The sequence below is a fragment of the Triturus cristatus genome, chromosome 1_2 (genome assembly GCF_964204655.1).
Source record: "Triturus cristatus chromosome 1_2, aTriCri1.1, whole genome shotgun sequence".
Taxonomy (NCBI): domain Eukaryota; kingdom Metazoa; phylum Chordata; class Amphibia; order Caudata; family Salamandridae; genus Triturus; species Triturus cristatus.
In genome coordinates, this window is record NC_140580.1 from 1,118,916,904 (window position 1) to 1,118,936,270 (window position 19,367).

Genomic DNA, 19,367 nt, shown 5'->3' on the forward strand with positions numbered 1-19,367 from the left:
AAGGGAATCGGGGGAGGAGGATAGCAACCTCCCCATACTATTCCCTAGGGAGGAAATGGCACCCATACCCTCCAACTCAAGACATAGCATCTGGGCACCTAGAGACCACACAGGTGGCTCTGGTCCCAGAGACAACACTGGGGGACCCCCCAGTGAAGAGGACAGGCTTGTGAGGCTGGCCAAAAGAATAGATCTAGAGTCCAGGCTCCTGGCTCTAGAAAAGGAAAGGAGAGAGATGGGTTTAGCACCCATCAATGGTGGCAGCAATAATAAAAACAAGGATAGGGAGGAAACTTCTGACCTTAAAATCCCCAAAGGGATTGTCCCTAAATTTGAGGAAGGTGATGATATCACCAAATGGTTCACAGCCTTTGAGAGGGCTTGTGATATCAGGAAAGTAAAGAAACCTCTCTGGGGGGCACTCCTGTGGGAACTGTTCTCTGGTAACTGCAGGGACAGGCTTCTGACTCTCTCTGGGCCAGAAGCAGGATCCTATGACCTCATGAAGAAAGCTCTGATTGAGGGATTTGGATTCACCACTGAGGAGTATAGAATTAGATTCAGGGGGGCTCACAAAACCCAGACCCAGTCCTGGATTGATTTTGTAGATTTCTCAGTAAAGACACTGGATGGTTGGTTAGCTGGACATGGTGTGCAGGATTTTACTGGATTGTACAATTTATTCATGAAGGAACATATTTTGAGTAACTGCACAAATGAAAAGTTGCATCAGCATTTGGTAGACCTAGGTCTAATTTCTCCCCAAGAATTGGGAAAGAAGGCAGACCACTGGGTCAAGACTAGGGTGACCAAGACAACCACTGGGGGTGACCAAAAGAAGGTGGTCACAAAACCTCCCCAGGGGAAAGGTGGTGAGAATCCCCAAGATAAAAAGTCTGAGTCTTCCAAAGGGCCCCAAAAACCTGTTCAGGTGGGTGGGACCCAAACTACTCCCTATGTGCCCCAACCATATAGGGGGAAGAACTTTGATCCCTTAAAGGCCTGGTGTAATACCTGTAAGAAGCAGGGACACCTAACTGTATCTTGCCCCCAAAACAAAGCCCCTAAGGCACCCAGTACAGCCACTCCTGGGGCAGCAAGTATACAAATGGGATCAGAGGTGTACCCTGAGCAAATCTGGGAACACACTGAAGCAAGTTTAGTCTCCTTGGGAGAAGTGGAGTTTGCCACTGTGGCTGTGTGGCCCCCCAACTTAAAGAAATACTTACAGTACCCCTGGGTAAATGGAACTAGGGTAGAAGCTCTGAGGGATACAGGTGCCAGTGTCACTATGGTGAAAGACACACTGGTTTCCCCTGAGCAATACTTGATTGGGAAGTCTTACCCAGTCACCAACGCTGACAGTGTCACCACTAGTCATCCCATGGCCATGGTAACATTAGGCTGGGGGGGGGTTACTGGCCTGAAACAGGTAGTGGTCTCTCCAAAGTTACCAGCTGCATGCCTGCTTGGAAATGATCTGGAAACCTCAGCCTGGGCTGAAGTTGAGTTAAAGGCCCATGCAGCCATGCTGGGCATCCCTGAATTGGTGTGTGTGCAAACCAGAGCACAGAGCAAGAGGAAGGGTGAAAAAGTAGTTTTGGAGCCTGGAATAATGGCCCAACCAACCAAGAGGAAGGGCAAGGAGACTGGGGGACCAGCTTCTGTACAGCCAAACACTCAGAACCCCTCTCCCCCTGGAGAGGATGTAGATACCCCTGAGGGAACTGAGTCCATGGAGCTTGACCCTTACCAGGTTGAACTCTTGGGCCCAGGGGGACCCTCTAGGGAAGAGCTGTGCCAGGGCCAGCGAGACTGTCCCACTCTTGAAAGCCTGAGACAACAAGCTGCTTCAGCAGCCAGGGGAGATGTCAGTGGTACCCACAGAGCTTATTGGGAAGAGGGATTACTGTATGCTGAGGCAGAGGTTCCAACTTCATGTCTGCTTACCTAACACACATGTGGAAAGAGTGTGGGGTGCAGTACAAGTTTACTACACCCTACCACCCACAAACCAATGGCCTTGTTGAGAGGTTCAACAAGACATTGAAAGGTATGATCATGGGACTCCCTGAGAAACTCAAAAGGAGGTGGGATGTCCTGTTACCTTGCTTGCTTTTCGCTTACAGGGAAGTGCCACAGAAGGGAGTAGGTTTCTCACCCTTTGAACTTCTGTTTGGTCATCCTGTAAGGGGACCACTATGTCTTGTAAAAGAGGGCTGGGAGAGGCCTCTGCAGGAACCCAAACAAGACATAGTGGACTATGTGCTTGGCCTAAGGTCCAGAATGGCTGAGTATATGGAAAAAGCATCCAAGAACCTTGAGGCCAGCCAGGAGCTCCAGAAGCACTGGTATGACCAAAAAGCTGCACTGGTTGAATTTCAACCAGGGCAACAGGTGTGGGTTTTGGAGCCAGTGGTACCAAGGGCTCTCCAAGACAAATGGAGTGGCCCTTACCCTATCCTAGAGAGAAAGAGTGAGGTCACCTATCTAGTTGACCTGGGCACTAGCAGGACACCCAAAAGGGTCATCCATGTGAACCGCCTTAAACTCTACAATGATAGGGCTGACATCACCATGCTGATGGTGACTGATGAAGAACAGGAAGCAGAGAGTGAGCCACTCCCTGACCTCCTATCCTACAGCCCAAAAGATGGGTCAGTAGATGGTGTGATTTTCTCAGACACCCTCTCTGCCCAACAGCAGACTGACTGCAAGCAAGTCTTGCAACAATATGCTAGCCTCTTTTCCCTGACCCCTGGTCTGACAAGCTGGTGTACCCATGATGTGGACACTGGGGACAGTGCACCTGTCAAGAACAAAATCTATCGACAGTCAGATCAGGTCAAGGAAAGCATCAAAGCTGAGGTCAGCAAGATGCTGGAGTTAGGGGTCATTGAGCCTTCAGAGAGCCCCTGGGCTAGCCCAGTGGTTCTGGTCCCCAAACCTCATCAACAGGGTGAAAAGAGAGAGATGAGGTTCTGTGTGGACTATAGAGGGCTCAACTCTGTCACCAAGACAGATGCTCACCCTATCCCAAGAGCAGATGAACTGATAGACAAATTGGGGGCTGCCAAATTTCTCAGTACCTTTGACTTAACTGCAGGGTACTGGCAGATTGGCATGGCCCCAGGAGCAAAAGAAAAGACAGCATTCTCCACCCCTGATGGGCATTATCAGTTTACTGTGATGCCCTTTGGGTTAAAGAATGCCCCTGCCACCTTCCAGAGGTTGGTGAACCATGTCCTGGCTGGGTTGGAGTCCTTTAGTGCAGCTTATCTTGATGATATTGCTGTCTTTAGCTCCACCTGGCAGGATCACCTGATCCACCTTGGGGAAGGTTTTAGAGGCTCTGCAGAGTGCAGGTCTCACTATCAAGGCATCCAAATGCCAGATAGGGCAGGGCACTGTGGTGTACTTGGGCCACCTTGTAGGTGGAGGCCAGGTACAGCCCTTACAACCCAAAATCCAGGCCATCATGGACTGGATAGCTCCAACAACCCAGACCCAAGTCAGGGCATTCCTTGGCTTGACTGGGTACTACAGGAGGTTTGTGAAGGGGTATGGGTCCATTGTGACCCCCCTCACAGAACTCACCTCCAAGAAAATGCCCAAGAAAGTTAACTGGACAGTTAGTTGTCAAAAGGCTTTTGACACCCTAAAAGAAGCAATGTGCTCAGCACCAATTCTAAAAGCTCCAGATTATGCCAAGCAGTTCATAGTGCAGAGTGATGCCTCTGAGCTAGGGATAGGAGCGGTCCTATCCCAGACCAATGATGAAGGCCAAGACCAACCTGTTGCTTTTATGAGCAGAAGACTACTCCCTAGAGAGCAGCGTTGGAGTGCCATTGAGAGGGAGGCCTTTGCTGTGGTTTGGTCCCTGAAGAAGCTGAGGCCATACTTGTTTGGCACTCACTTCCTAGTTCAAACTGACCACAGACCTCTCAGATGGCTAATGCAGATGAAAGGGGAAAATCCAAAACTACTGAGGTGGTCCATCTCCCTACAGGGAATGGACTTTGAAGTGGAACACAGACCAGGGACTGCCCATGCCAATGCAGATGGACTTTCCAGGTTCTTCCACTTAGACAATGAAGACTCCATAGGACAAGGTTAGTCTCATCACCTTTCGTTTGGGGGGGGGTTGTGTGAGAAAGTGCCATCTTTCTTGCATGGTATGCCCCCACTTTTTGCTAAATTGCTGAATGTACTTCGATTGAGTGTACCCTGGGTTCCTGCCAATCAGGTGCCCAGGGCCTATGTTCCTTCCTTAAACCACACAAACTCCAAATTGGCAAACCCTAGCCACATGTCAGCCCCTAGTAAATGGTACCCTAGGTACCCAGGGCCTTGTGACCAGGGAAGGCCTCTAAGGGCTGCAGCACTCATTGTGCCACCCTCAGAGACCCTGTACCCTTACACACACACACTGCCCTTGCAGGCTGAGTGTCTGGGTGCAGGACAAAACAAAGAGTCGACATGGCACACATCACTGTGTACCATGCCCATCACCTACACTGCCAAGGCATATGTCAGCCACCCCTCTAGCTGGGTGCATTACGCCTATGGTGTGGGCACAGGAGCAGGAGCCCTGTGCCCCTACAGTACCCGGGTCCATTCCTGGGCACTGTAAGTGCAGTGCTGTCATTTAAGAATACATGGTGCTGAGAGCTTGTCAAACACGAGCTCCACAGCACCATATTGGCAACACTAAAGCCTGGGAAGTTTGGTATCAAACTTCTCAGCACATTGAACCCACACTGATGCCAGTGTAGGATTTAATGTACTAAGCACCCCAGAGGGCATCTTAGAAGATGCCCCCTTACAGCTAACTTGCAATCCACGTCTGCTCTGAGGCTGCCCAGGCTGCCACACAGCAGACACGTTGCTGGACCCCTGGGTGGGAGAGCCCCTGCTCTCCCGGGCCTGCAACAATGCACATCCTGGGTGAGGTGAGAAATCTCCTCCCCCAGGATGAGCAGAGGGAAGCTTCAAAGGCATGCCGCCAGTTGGAGTTTCCCCAGGCCACTGCAACCCCCCTCTCTGGCGGGAAGCTTGGCCGGAAACCCCATACAAGGACAGGGGATGTGCCAGCCTGCCCACCCCACCCCTCAGGTGGGGGAGGCGAGGTGAAGCACATCTCCGGGCTCTCGCCATCTTGAAGATGGGAGGCCCTACCCTATCAGGATTAGGCTACTGCCCCCCTCCCACAGGAGAGAGGCAGGATAGGGGGTGTACCCACCCCAGGACAAGGACCCATTGGTCCCTGGCCTTCACCTACCTGTAACGCCCCTAAATCTAGTATTTAGGGGCCCCCTGAACCTTCCTTCCTCAGATTCCAGATAGAAAAACGACAAGAAGAGCAAGAAGAACAAAGACCTGCCCTGCAGCTGCTAAAAAGAGAAGAAGACACCAACTGCTTTGGCCCCAGCCCTACCGGCCTGTCGACTCTCGAACCTGCACCAGCGCGGCATCCCACGTGGCCAGCAACCTCACCAACCCCGGAGGACCTGGCTACCTTTTTAGCTCTAAGCCCCTGGGACTCCCACGAGTAGAGGCTCTACTCAGGAAACCTACTTGCTATCCCTGGCACCAGCCCGGGACCGCGGACCCAACACACTCTGCACCAGCCAAGCCTGGCCAGTGCCGGAGTGGACAAAGACCCAGAGGACGACCCCACGGCGACTGTGACCCAGAGTCCGCCACCCAAGGACCCCCCTCGACATCCCGGAAGAAGCCTGCAGCCTCAGAACCAAGTGCCACCCCAGCCGCGATCAACCAGAGGGTAAGATTCCCGACGTCAAAAGGCACCCCTGCACCCGGCGCCCTGCGACCCCCTGTGCCCAATCCCGGGGTACCCACCTAACCTACAACTACCCAACTTACCTCTCGAAGTGGTGGTGGCACCTGAAACATCCTCGTCCCCGAGCCTGCAGCCTCTTTCCAAACCGGAACATTCCCATTGATTTCCATTGAGCGCCCTAAGGCTCAAAAGCACCCTGCACCCAGCCGCCCGAGTGGCCCTGGCAGTGCCCTCTCTACACTAACCTACTTCCCCACTTGCCCTGAGTAAGTGACCAGGAGCCCAGCTCCCACAGCCGCGTGGCTTGCCAGACAGCAGCCACCAACCAAGGCCCCCCTATCCCTCATAGGATAACATTGGGCCCAACTCTCTCTGCACCCGGCCGTCCTGAAACCGCTGAGGGTGAACCAACTGTACCTACCTGACACTGGGGGACCCCTGAGTCCATGCCCGGAATTTCAACATTACCAGTCGAGTACTTACCCTTAAACCGCTAACTTCATTTTCCTCATAGGGTAACATTGACTGGCTTTTTCTTCAAAAATCTTCTAAGTGTGAACTTTTTCAAAACTGCAAAAATTCACCAAAAATCAGCCAAGTGACAAAAACGAATTTACTCACCTGCTCCTAGGTGAGCTCCCAGTGCTGGATCTTGGTGCCCAGCCCTGACTCTGAAAAGTGTTCACAACTATACTTACTTCTAACTCATTTTTCTCCCATAGGAAACCATTGTCTGCTTTTCTGTGAAATTTCTTCTAAGTGTCTACTTTTGCAAATTTGAAATATTCTTTTAAAATCGTACCATTTCTGCAAACGAAATTACTTACCTGTTTTTGATAAGGACCCCAGTCCTGGGTCTAGGCACCCAGTCCTGGATTACTAAAGTAACGATAAAGTACTCTACCTGCAATTTGAATTTCTTGCCATAGAGATCCATTGAATGTTTTCTGTGAAATATTTTCTAAGTGCTAACTTTTGAAATAGCTAAATATTATTTAAAAATCATTACAGTTATTAAGTCGACTTTCATCACTTAATTCTGAATACTGACCCCAGGCTGGTTCTAGGATCCAGACCTGGAATTCCAAAAGTAATCTAAAAAGTAATTTATCACAAATAACCTGAATTTACCATTGAGCTCAATGCATTGTATGTTTAGGAAATAGGATTGTTTATTGCAACCAACTGTGACTGTTTACACAAATTTATTGCTTGAAACAAAAGTATTTATATTCAACCTCTCATTCTGAGAAAGTATATTTTTACCCCCTTTGTGGTTCTAAAAATAAAACAAGCATATATTTTATATATACAAATCATTGGCCTAGAGTTCAGTTATTGAGTGTGTGAAACCATTTGCTGACTGAGTGTGTACAATAAATGCTTTACACTGTCCTCTGGTACTGCCTTACTGCTCGACCAAGCTACCACTTTTTGAGAGTAAGGTCATACCTAACTTTGACCTCTATCAGCCTCTGGGGGACTGTGGACTCTGTACACCCTGTACCTATTAGGGAACAGTATATACAGAGCCACTTTCTCACATTGGTGGATCAGCGGTGGGATACAAACTTGCATTTGTTGGACTACTTGGTTACCATCTGATCACACGACAGAACTCTTAAAAATTGCCTTTAGAATTCTGATTGGTTTTTCCAAAATTACTAAAAGTCTTGCTAGGGCCTTGCTTAAGTCCCATTAGAATTTTAGAAAAATAAAAGTCACTATAGTCAGGGTAGAGGGTTAGAACTGTCAGGTTAGAATGTCTCAAACAAACCCAGCTATTAGTGATAATAATAACATGGACCTGGTGGAGGAGCTCGACCTCACACCTTACTTACACTTGTCTTTCAAGGAATTGAGGTCCTTATGTAAACTCAAAAATTTACAAATGGTTCAGCATCCAACCAAACAAGGGCTCCAGGAGCTCCTGGCTGAGTATGCTAAAGACCACCCATCTGAACATGGTGATAGCCAGTCAGATGGGGAAAGGGAATCGGGGGAGGAGGATAGCAACCTCCCCATACTATTCCCTAGGGAGGAAATGGCACCCATACCCTCCAACTCAAGACATAGCATCTGGGCACCTAGAGACCACACAGGTGGCTCTGGTCCCAGAGACAACACTGGGGGACCCCCCAGTGAAGAGGACAGGCTTGTGAGGCTGGCCAAAAGAATAGATCTAGAGTCCAGGCTCCTGGCTCTAGAAAAGGAAAGGAGAGAGATGGGTTTAGCACCCATCAATGGTGGCAGCAATAATAAAAACAAGGATAGGGAGGAAACTTCTGACCTTAAAATCCCCAAAGGGATTGTCCCTAAATTTGAGGAAGGTGATGATATCACCAAATGGTTCACAGCCTTTGAGAGGGCTTGTGATATCAGGAAAGTAAAGAAACCTCTCTGGGGGGCACTCCTGTGGGAACTGTTCTCTGGTAACTGCAGGGACAGGCTTCTGACTCTCTCTGGGCCAGAAGCAGGATCCTATGACCTCATGAAGAAAGCTCTGATTGAGGGATTTGGATTCACCACTGAGGAGTATAGAATTAGATTCAGGGGGGCTCACAAAACCCAGACCCAGTCCTGGATTGATTTTGTAGATTTCTCAGTAAAGACACTGGATGGTTGGTTAGCTGGACATGGTGTGCAGGATTTTACTGGATTGTACAATTTATTCATGAAGGAACATATTTTGAGTAACTGCACAAATGAAAAGTTGCATCAGCATTTGGTAGACCTAGGTCTAATTTCTCCCCAAGAATTGGGAAAGAAGGCAGACCACTGGGTCAAGACTAGGGTGACCAAGACAACCACTGGGGGTGACCAAAAGAAGGTGGTCACAAAACCTCCCCAGGGGAAAGGTGGTGAGAATCCCCAAGATAAAAAGTCTGAGTCTTCCAAAGGGCCCCAAAAACCTGTTCAGGTGGGTGGGACCCAAACTACTCCCTATGTGCCCCAACCATATACGGGGAAGAACTTTGATCCCTTAAAGGCCTGGTGTAATACCTGTAAGAAGCAGGGACACCTAACTGTATCTTGCCCCCAAAACAAAGCCCCTAAGGCACCCAGTACAGCCACTCCTGGGGCAGCAAGTATACAAATGGGATCAGAGGTGTACCCTGAGCAAATCTGGGAACACACTGAAGCAAGTTTAGTCTCCTTGGGAGAAGTGGAGTTTGCCACTGTGGCTGTGTGGCCCCCCAACTTAAAGAAATACTTACAGTACCCCTGGGTAAATGGAACTAGGGTAGAAGCTCTGAGGGATACAGGTGCCAGTGTCACTATGGTGAAAGACACACTGGTTTCCCCTGAGCAATACTTGATTGGGAAGTCTTACCCAGTCACCAACGCTGACAGTGTCACCACTAGTCATCCCATGGCCATGGTAACATTAGGCTGGGGGGGGGTTACTGGCCTGAAACAGGTAGTGGTCTCTCCAAAGTTACCAGCTGCATGCCTGCTTGGAAATGATCTGGAAACCTCAGCCTGGGCTGAAGTTGAGTTAAAGGCCCATGCAGCCATGCTGGGCATCCCTGAATTGGTGTGTGTGCAAACCAGAGCACAGAGCAAGAGGAAGGGTGAAAAAGTAGGTTTGGAGCCTGGAATAATGGCCCAACCAACCAAGAGGAAGGGCAAGGAGACTGGGGGACCAGCTTCTGTACAGCCAAACACTCAGAACCCCTCTCCCCCTGGAGAGGATGTAGATACCCCTGAGGGAACTGAGTCCATGGAGCTTGACCCTTACCAGGTTGAACTCTTGGGCCCAGGGGGACCCTCTAGGGAAGAGCTGTGCCAGGGCCAGCGAGACTGTCCCACTCTTGAAAGCCTGAGACAACAAGCTGCTTCAGAAGCCAGGGGAGATGTCAGTGGTACCCACAGAGCTTATTGGGAAGAGGGATTACTGTATGCTGAGGCAAGAGACCCCACTCCTGGGGCCACCAGGAGGGTGGTAGTGCCACAGAAGTACAGGGAGTTCCTCCTAACTTTGGCTCATGCAATCCCCCTAGCTGGCCATCTGGGGCAATCCAAAACTTGGGAAAGGTTAGTGAGTCACTTTTACTGGCCCCAGATGCACCAAAAGGTGAAGGAGTTTGTCAGCTCCTGTGTTACCTGTCAGGCCAGTGGCAAGACAGGTGGCCACCCAAAGGCCCCCCTCATTCCACTACCAGTGGTGGGGGTCCCCTTTGAAAGGGTAGGTGTGGACATTGTGGGTCCACTTGAACCTCCCACAGCCTCAGGGAACAAATTCATTCTAGTAGTAGTGGATCATGCTACTAGGTACCCTGAAGCAGTTCCACTTAGGACTACTACAGCTCCTGCAGTAGCCAAGGCCCTCCTGGGTGTCTTCACCAGGGTGGGTTTTCCTAAGGAGGTGGTTTCAGACAGAGGTTCCAACTTCATGTCTGCTTACCTAACACACATGTGGAAAGAGTGTGGGGTGCAGTACAAGTTTACTACACCCTACCACCCACAAACCAATGGCCTTGTTGAGAGGTTCAACAAGACATTGAAAGGTATGATCATGGGACTCCCTGAGAAACTCAAAAGGAGGTGGGATGTCCTGTTACCTTGCTTGCTTTTCGCTTACAGGGAAGTGCCACAGAAGGGAGTAGGTTTCTCACCCTTTGAACTTCTGTTTGGTCATCCTGTAAGGGGACCACTATGTCTTGTAAAAGAGGGCTGGGAGAGGCCTCTGCAGGAACCCAAACAAGACATAGTGGACTATGTGCTTGGCCTAAGGTCCAGAATGGCTGAGTATATGGAAAAAGCATCCAAGAACCTTGAGGCCAGCCAGGAGCTCCAGAAGCACTGGTATGACCAAAAAGCTGCACTGGTTGAATTTCAACCAGGGCAACAGGTGTGGGTTTTGGAGCCAGTGGTACCAAGGGCTCTCCAAGACAAATGGAGTGGCCCTTACCCTATCCTAGAGAGAAAGAGTGAGGTCACCTATCTAGTTGACCTGGGCACTAGCAGGACACCCAAAAGGGTCATCCATGTGAACCGCCTTAAACTCTACAATGATAGGGCTGACATCACCATGCTGATGGTGACTGATGAAGAACAGGAAGCAGAGAGTGAGCCACTCCCTGACCTCCTATCCTACAGCCCAAAAGATGGGTCAGTAGATGGTGTGATTTTCTCAGACACCCTCTCTGCCCAACAGCAGACTGACTGCAAGCAAGTCTTGCAACAATATGCTAGCCTCTTTTCCCTGACCCCTGGTCTGACAAGCTGGTGTACCCATGATGTGGACACTGGGGACAGTGCACCTGTCAAGAACAAAATCTATCGACAGTCAGATCAGGTCAAGGAAAGCATCAAAGCTGAGGTCAGCAAGATGCTGGAGTTAGGGGTCATTGAGCCTTCAGAGAGCCCCTGGGCTAGCCCAGTGGTTCTGGTCCCCAAACCTCATCAACAGGGTGAAAAGAGAGAGATGAGGTTCTGTGTGGACTATAGAGGGCTCAACTCTGTCACCAAGACAGATGCTCACCCTATCCCAAGAGCAGATGAACTGATAGACAAATTGGGGGCTGCCAAATTTCTCAGTACCTTTGACTTAACTGCAGGGTACTGGCAGATTGGCATGGCCCCAGGAGCAAAAGAAAAGACAGCATTCTCCACCCCTGATGGGCATTATCAGTTTACTGTGATGCCCTTTGGGTTAAAGAATGCCCCTGCCACCTTCCAGAGGTTGGTGAACCATGTCCTGGCTGGGTTGGAGTCCTTTAGTGCAGCTTATCTTGATGATATTGCTGTCTTTAGCTCCACCTGGCAGGATCACCTGATCCACCTTGGGAAGGTTTTAGAGGCTCTGCAGAGTGCAGGTCTCACTATCAAGGCATCCAAATGCCAGATAGGGCAGGGCACTGTGGTGTACTTGGGCCACCTTGTAGGTGGAGGCCAGGTACAGCCCTTACAACCCAAAATCCAGGCCATCATGGACTGGATAGCTCCAACAACCCAGACCCAAGTCAGGGCATTCCTTGGCTTGACTGGGTACTACAGGAGGTTTGTGAAGGGGTATGGGTCCATTGTGACCCCCCTCACAGAACTCACCTCCAAGAAAATGCCCAAGAAAGTTAACTGGACAGTTAGTTGTCAAAAGGCTTTTGACACCCTAAAAGAAGCAATGTGCTCAGCACCAATTCTAAAAGCTCCAGATTATGCCAAGCAGTTCATAGTGCAGACTGATGCCTCTGAGCTAGGGATAGGAGCGGTCCTATCCCAGACCAATGATGAAGGCCAAGACCAACCTGTTGCTTTTATGAGCAGAAGACTACTCCCTAGAGAGCAGCGTTGGAGTGCCATTGAGAGGGAGGCCTTTGCTGTGGTTTGGTCCCTGAAGAAGCTGAGGCCATACTTGTTTGGCACTCACTTCCTAGTTCAAACTGACCACAGACCTCTCAGATGGCTAATGCAGATGAAAGGGGAAAATCCAAAACTACTGAGGTGGTCCATCTCCCTACAGGGAATGGACTTTGAAGTGGAACACAGACCAGGGACTGCCCATGCCAATGCAGATGGACTTTCCAGGTTCTTCCACTTAGACAATGAAGACTCCATAGGACAAGGTTAGTCTCATCACCTTTCGTTTGGGGGGGGGTTGTGTGAGAAAGTGCCATCTTTCTTGCATGGTATGCCCCCACTTTTTGCTAAATTGCTGAATGTACTTCGATTGAGTGTACCCTGGGTTCCTGCCAATCAGGTGCCCAGGGCCTATGTTCCTTCCTTAAACCACACAAACTCCAAATTGGCAAACCCTAGCCACATGTCAGCCCCTAGTAAATGGTACCCTAGGTACCCAGGGCCTTGTGACCAGGGAAGGCCTCTAAGGGCTGCAGCACTCATTGTGCCACCCTCAGAGACCCTGTACCCTTACACACACACACTGCCCTTGCAGGCTGAGTGTCTGGGTGCAGGACAAAACAAAGAGTCGACATGGCACACATCACTGTGTACCATGCCCATCACCTACACTGCCAAGGCATATGTCAGCCACCCCTCTAGCTGGGTGCATTACGCCTATGGTGTGGGCACAGGAGCAGGAGCCCTGTGCCCCTACAGTACCCGGGTCCATTCCTGGGCACTGTAAGTGCAGTGCTGTCATTTAAGAATACATGGTGCTGAGAGCTTGTCAAACACGAGCTCCACAGCACCATATTGGCAACACTAAAGCCTGGGAAGTTTGGTATCAAACTTCTCAGCACATTGAACCCACACTGATGCCAGTGTAGGATTTAATGTACTAAGCACCCCAGAGGGCATCTTAGAAGATGCCCCCTTACAGCTAACTTGCAATCCACGTCTGCTCTGAGGCTGCCCAGGCTGCCACACAGCAGACACGTTGCTGGACCCCTGGGTGGGAGAGCCCCTGCTCTCCCGGGCCTGCAACAATGCACATCCTGGGTGAGGTGAGAAATCTCCTCCCCCAGGATGAGCAGAGGGAAGCTTCAAAGGCATGCCGCCAGTTGGAGTTTCCCCAGGCCACTGCAACCCCCCTCTCTGGCGGGAAGCTTGGCCGGAAACCCCATACAAGGACAGGGGATGTGCCAGCCTGCCCACCCCACCCCTCAGGTGGGGGAGGCGAGGTGAAGCACATCTCCGGGCTCTCGCCATCTTGAAGATGGGAGGCCCTACCCTATCAGGATTAGGCTACTGCCCCCCTCCCACAGGAGAGAGGCAGGATAGGGGGTGTACCCACCCCAGGACAAGGACCCATTGGTCCCTGGCCTTCACCTACCTGTAACGCCCCTAAATCTAGTATTTAGGGGCCCCCTGAACCTTCCTTCCTCAGATTCCAGATAGAAAAACGACAAGAAGAGCAAGAAGAACAAAGACCTGCCCTGCAGCTGCTAAAAAGAGAAGAAGACACCAACTGCTTTGGCCCCAGCCCTACCGGCCTGTCGACTCTCGAACCTGCACCAGCGCGGCATCCCACGTGGCCAGCAACCTCACCAACCCCGGAGGACCTGGCTACCTTTTTAGCTCTAAGCCCCTGGGACTCCCACGAGTAGAGGCTCTACTCAGGAAACCTACTTGCTATCCCTGGCACCAGCCCGGGACCGCGGACCCAACACACTCTGCACCAGCCAAGCCTGGCCAGTGCCGGAGTGGACAAAGACCCAGAGGACGACCCCACGGCGACTGTGACCCAGAGTCCGGCACCCAAGGACCCCCCTCGACATCCAGGAAGAAGCCTGCAGCCTCAGAACCAAGTGCCACCCCAGCCGCGATCAACCAGAGGGTAAGATTCCCGACGTCAAAAGGCACCCCTGCACCCGGCGCCCTGCGACCCCCTGTGCTCAATCCCGGGGTACCCACCTAACCTACAACCACCCAACTTACCTCTCGAAGTGGTGGTGGCACCTGAAACATCCTCGTCCCCGAGCCTGCAGCCTCTTTCCAAACCGGAACATTCCCATTGATTTCCATTGAGCGCCCTAAGGCTCAAAAGCACCCTGCACCCAGCCGCCCGAGTGGCCCTGGCAGTGCCCTCTCTACACTAACCTACTTCCCCACTTGCCCTGAGTAAGTGACCAGGAGCCCAGCTCCCACAGCCGCGTGGCTTGCCAGACAGCAGCCACCAACCAAGGCCCCCCTATCCCTCATAGGATAACATTGGGCCCAACTCTCTCTGCACCCGGCCGTCCTGAAACCGCTGAGGGTGAACCAACTGTACCTACGTGACACTGGGGGACCCCTGAGTCCATGGCCGGAAATTCAACATTACCAGTCGAGTACTTACCCTTAAACCGCTAACTTCATTTTCCTCATAGGGTAACATTGACTGGCTTTTTCTTCAAAAATCTTTTAAGTGTGAACTTTTCAAAACTGCAAAAATTCACCAAAAATCAGCCAAGTGACAAAAACGAATTTACTCACCTGCTCCTAGGTGAGCTCCCAGTGCTGGATCTTGGTGCCCAGCCCTGACTCTGAAAAGTGTTCACAACTATACTTACTTCTAACTCATTTTTCTCCCATAGGAAACCATTGTCTGCTTTTCTGTGAAATTTCTTCTAAGTGTCTACTTTTGCAAATTTGAAATATTCTTTTAAAATCGTACCATTTCTGCAAACGAAATTACTTACCTGTTTTTGATAAGGACCCCAGTCCTGGGTCTAGGCACCCAGTCCTGGATTACTAAAGTAACGATAAAGTACTCTACCTGCAATTTGAATTTCTTGCCATAGAGATCCATTGAATGTTTTCTGTGAAATATTTTCTAAGTGCTAACTTTTGAAATAGCTAAATATTATTTAAAAATCATTACAGTTATTAAGTCGACTTTCATCACTTAATTCTGAATACTGACCCCAGGCTGGTTCTAGGATCCAGACCTGGAATTCCAAAAGTAATCTAAAAAGTAATTTATCACAAATAACCTGAATTTACCATTGAGCTCAATGCATTGTATGTTTAGGAAATAGGATTGTTTATTGCAACCAACTGTGACTGTTTACACAAATTTATTGCTTGAAACAAAAGTATTTATATTCAACCTCTCATTCTGAGAAAGTATATTTTTACCCCCTTTGTGGTTCTAAAAATAAAACAAGCATATATTTTATATATACAAATCATTGGCCTAGAGTTCAGTTATTGAGTGTGTGAAACCATTTGCTGACTGAGTGTGTACAATAAATGCTTTACACTGTCCTCTGGTACTGCCTTACTGCTCGACCAAGCTACCACTTTTTGAGAGTAAGGTCATACCTAACTTTGACCTCTATCAGCCTCTGGGGGACTGTGGACTCTGTACACCCTGTACCTATTAGGGAACAGTATATACAGAGCCACTTTCTCACAGGAGGTTTTTCCGTTACCGTGCTTTCTAAATAGTATGTATTGTAATTGCATTTATATAGTGCTTCCTACCCCTTACGATGCGTCGAAGCGCTTTCTTGGCGAGTAGCACGCTACACCAGAGTCCTTAAAGGATTAGTGGTGAATTAGTATAGTGAAATATGTAACTAATTTGCGTGGTGGGTATGTTAGTTATTTGGATTGAGAAGGATAGTTGAGGGATAGAAGAGGGAAAAATGTTTGCATTTATATAGCGCTTGCTACCACTGATTAGGTGTTGCGGTGCTTTTTCGGGCGAGTAGCACGCAACTTCGGAACCCATAAAGGATTAGTGGTGAATCAGTATAGTGAAATATTAAATTAATTTTAGTGGTGGACATGTTAGTCTGTTATTTGGATTGAAAAGGATGGTGGAGGGATAGAAAAGGGAAGGATTTACAACTTTTGTTTTTTGCATTTAGCACCTGACCTTCCTATCTGTATTATACCAAGATGTGCTGGATAAACAAAGGTCTCTGGAGCAGATTCCTCAAACTTCTACCAATTTGAAACCAATACAATAATTCAAAATACTTTTACTGTCACGTTTTTTTCCATGTGGTAAAATTATTTTGGGATTTGTTAAACTAACGTGTGAGTACTGGCTGCCATTCATCGGGACTAACACTGGCTTTGCTCTTCACAACCCTACGGGGTACCTGCCTCCCTTTACCCAAAGCAGGCAGATTTCTAATGTATAGTGTAGCATGCTCATAACGGTTACTCACTTTGGTTTAAATACTGATCTCCTTTATGAGAATCAGAACCTGCTTCAACATTTTAATTAAACAGTATCTACCCAGGAGCCCTAAATTCTCTTATCTGCAGCGGTCATGTCTTGCCTATCTTTATACCTCCAAACCATATTGCGGCTGGAGCCATGCAGGCTTACAGCGGTAGTGTAAAAAAGAAGACTGTATGTACCACGAAGCAATGCGGTTAAGCCAAGGTACGTTTGCCAGGATCTCGTATGTATTTCCAAAACTTTCGTTTATGAAGGTGTCACAAGCAAGACGAGACGATAAGAGGACTGTTATTCAAAGTGCATCAGGCCTAAACAAGTTCACAGAACTCGAGTATCACAGCAATGAAACGCCATCTTTGTTCGGCCTCGACCTCCTTCAGCAAAAACCTCTACCCCGGATGTCAGTGTCTGCGTTCGTACACCCTTACCTTGCCCACACAGATGTGGCACGTGATCGGAAAAGTCTGGGACAACCGGACATTCCGAGCCATAGCAGAAGCACAGGGGCCAGCTCCAGCAAACCAAAATGGTTGGATTATGTCTAGACTCCGCTAACGTGTACTTAATTTTAAGGAAATTTAATTCTGTAATTAAAAATCCACCCTGTTACTTTAGCTCCCATTGTACAGATGCAGTCAAAAATAATGAGGCATGTCAAGAAAGAGACAACAAATATACCCAAGGCTAGTGTTTTGTTTAAATCGTGAATTACAGGTGAATAACAACTATTCACTAGCCTGCTCATACTTTTCATGGTTTATGGACCTTTAGAGCGTCTTTGTTTTCAAGTCTAGTGCTTTGAGAAGCTGACAGTGCTTCATAGCACATTAACATGTCTTTGAAGATGTATGAGGTGTGAAGAATATTTTCAAGTGCCGCTTCCACAGGAAGCCATTAGCTTAAACCTGGGTTTCAGTACAGTAATGCCAGAGCAGTGAAACACTGAGCCTTGACACCCCTACTTTGAATGATTATCCACTTCCTCACCAGATCCCCAAAGGCTTAAAGGAGGAATAGGTGTGGCGCTCCACCACCACCACCACCATCAGTCATCTCGCCTGTCAGCCGCGGGTCTCTTCAGATCTGCATTGACTGGGGAAACCGTTGCTGCAGTGTTCTGCATCTCTCTACAGCCACTGTGAGCATGGCACTGCCTCTCTGTGTCTGTAAGAGCAGAGAGCACGCTTTAGACTTGGGAGGGAGAGGCATTGAAAGGTTTCAGGACACCAGTTACTACATCTTACTTTTTAAAATATTTGGATGGAGGAAGAATAGTGTGGGTGCACCGGTTTATTTTTGTTTATATTTGGCCATGAGGGTGTAGCTTAATGAAGTGAATGATGGGGCTCTTGGGCAGGCTATCTGGCATCTGTTTTTATTAATTTCTATGGAAAGGAGAAAGATTGCATGAGGGTGGTTGGATTATGTGGCAGACACACAATATATAATTTTTAATATTTGTTTAACATGGCGTCGTTTGGTGGAGGGAGGGAGGGAGGTGAGATCATGTTGTGCATGGCTTCCCATTACTCTTCTAACCATGTACTGCCTAATCAGAAATTGTGCAGGGGGCAACAGGATTTCAAGCTGTACATTAGATACTATGAATGAGGCGGATTGTTTTCACTGCATGTCCACAGTGACACCAAATATGCCACAAGATTCAAAGTTGGCTGTCCTCACCCAGAACCACTCAATGAAAAATATCTTGGCCTTTCAGTTATCAATCAGTATTTGTTTTTTATCAGCATGTGTTTATGAAGCTGTGTGGACAATGTAGCATATATGTTCTGATAATGCACTCTCCTTTTCAAGGCATCAGTGCAACCTCTGAGGATATTCCCAATAAGACAGAGGACCTTCGATCTGAGTGCAGCTCTGACTTTGGAGGAAAAGATTCTGTCACCAGTCCTGATATGGAAGACACTGTTCATGGTAAGATAAATCCACAGTTTCCTTTGTATTAATTCACCTTTTCAAACTAAAATGCCTGATAACAGGTATCAAACTAAGAATAAATCCAGGTTTCAATAACCTAGGTTCGATGCAGATCTTTTATTTTCCTCCAGTTACCCCACAGGGTTAGATGTCTCTTTAACCAGGTTAAGATCCTGGTTCTCCAGCACAAGTTTTCCAAAACTAGTTAGATCACAGTTCTACAAAATGTGTTTTCAGATCTCCGCATCTAACGTAATTGTTTTAGCCTCTGGGATTTAATCCTAGTTTTGCAGCCCTGGTGTCTTGGACGAGTTTTTCAGTAGGTCTGGTTGGTTGTACCGAACACTTTGCAGTTTGAAGCGTTGTGTAGCATGTCTCTCTCCTGGCTCATAGCTCAAATGTGTGGCAAAATTGATAGGACTCCAGTTCAGTTTACTCCACAATGCTAGCTGTGTTTGATCTATGAGGCCTGTTGTAGGCAGTTGTGTAATGGTTTGTATCAGACAAAGTGTAGCACAGTTTTAACCATGAATAAAGATCAATGTCCCACTAACTGCACTCCTTAAAAAAAAAAAAAAAAAAATGTTAAATGACTTTTTGAAACAGTGATTAATTAAATAGTTAATGATTGTCTGTAACTCATGCAGGTTTACCTCATAAAATTGCTTAATATAAAAAAATAATATAGCTAAGTTGATGACTAAAAGTTACTAGCTGAAGCAAGATGATGATAACCCGTAAGGGAAGAATTCATAAACTCTACAAACATCGATAATGCTTTCTACATTGCGAGGCAGGTGATGAATAGTCCTTATAGTTGTTCCATGAAAAGTACCTTTAAATTTAGCAGACTTTGCCTCAACATTCGTTTAAAGCCGCTTAAAGCAAAGTTTCTCTGAAGGTTTGGGGTTTGCATTCCTGGTGACATTAAAAGTGATGTGTGTGTTGCCTGCAGTTTGCAGATATGTTTTCTGTTCCCTAACACTGGATACCAAGATACAAGCAATAATAATCATTAGTTGTAGATTTTACAAGTTTCTC

General features: G+C 48.2%; 1 protein-coding gene across 18 annotated transcripts in view; it reads left to right on the plus strand.

Annotated features, from left to right (window-relative positions):
- Positions 1 to 19,367, plus strand: part of GAPVD1 (GTPase activating protein and VPS9 domains 1) — a 486,206-nt gene that overhangs the window by 263,617 nt on the left and 203,222 nt on the right. For all 18 annotated transcript variants that reach the window (XM_085613786.1, XM_085613788.1, XM_085613789.1 and 15 more), the window contains one exon: positions 18,204 to 18,323. In XM_085613786.1, the coding sequence (XP_085469912.1) occupies positions 18,204 to 18,323 (120 nt within the window). The remainder of the gene's footprint in view (positions 1 to 18,203; positions 18,324 to 19,367) is intronic.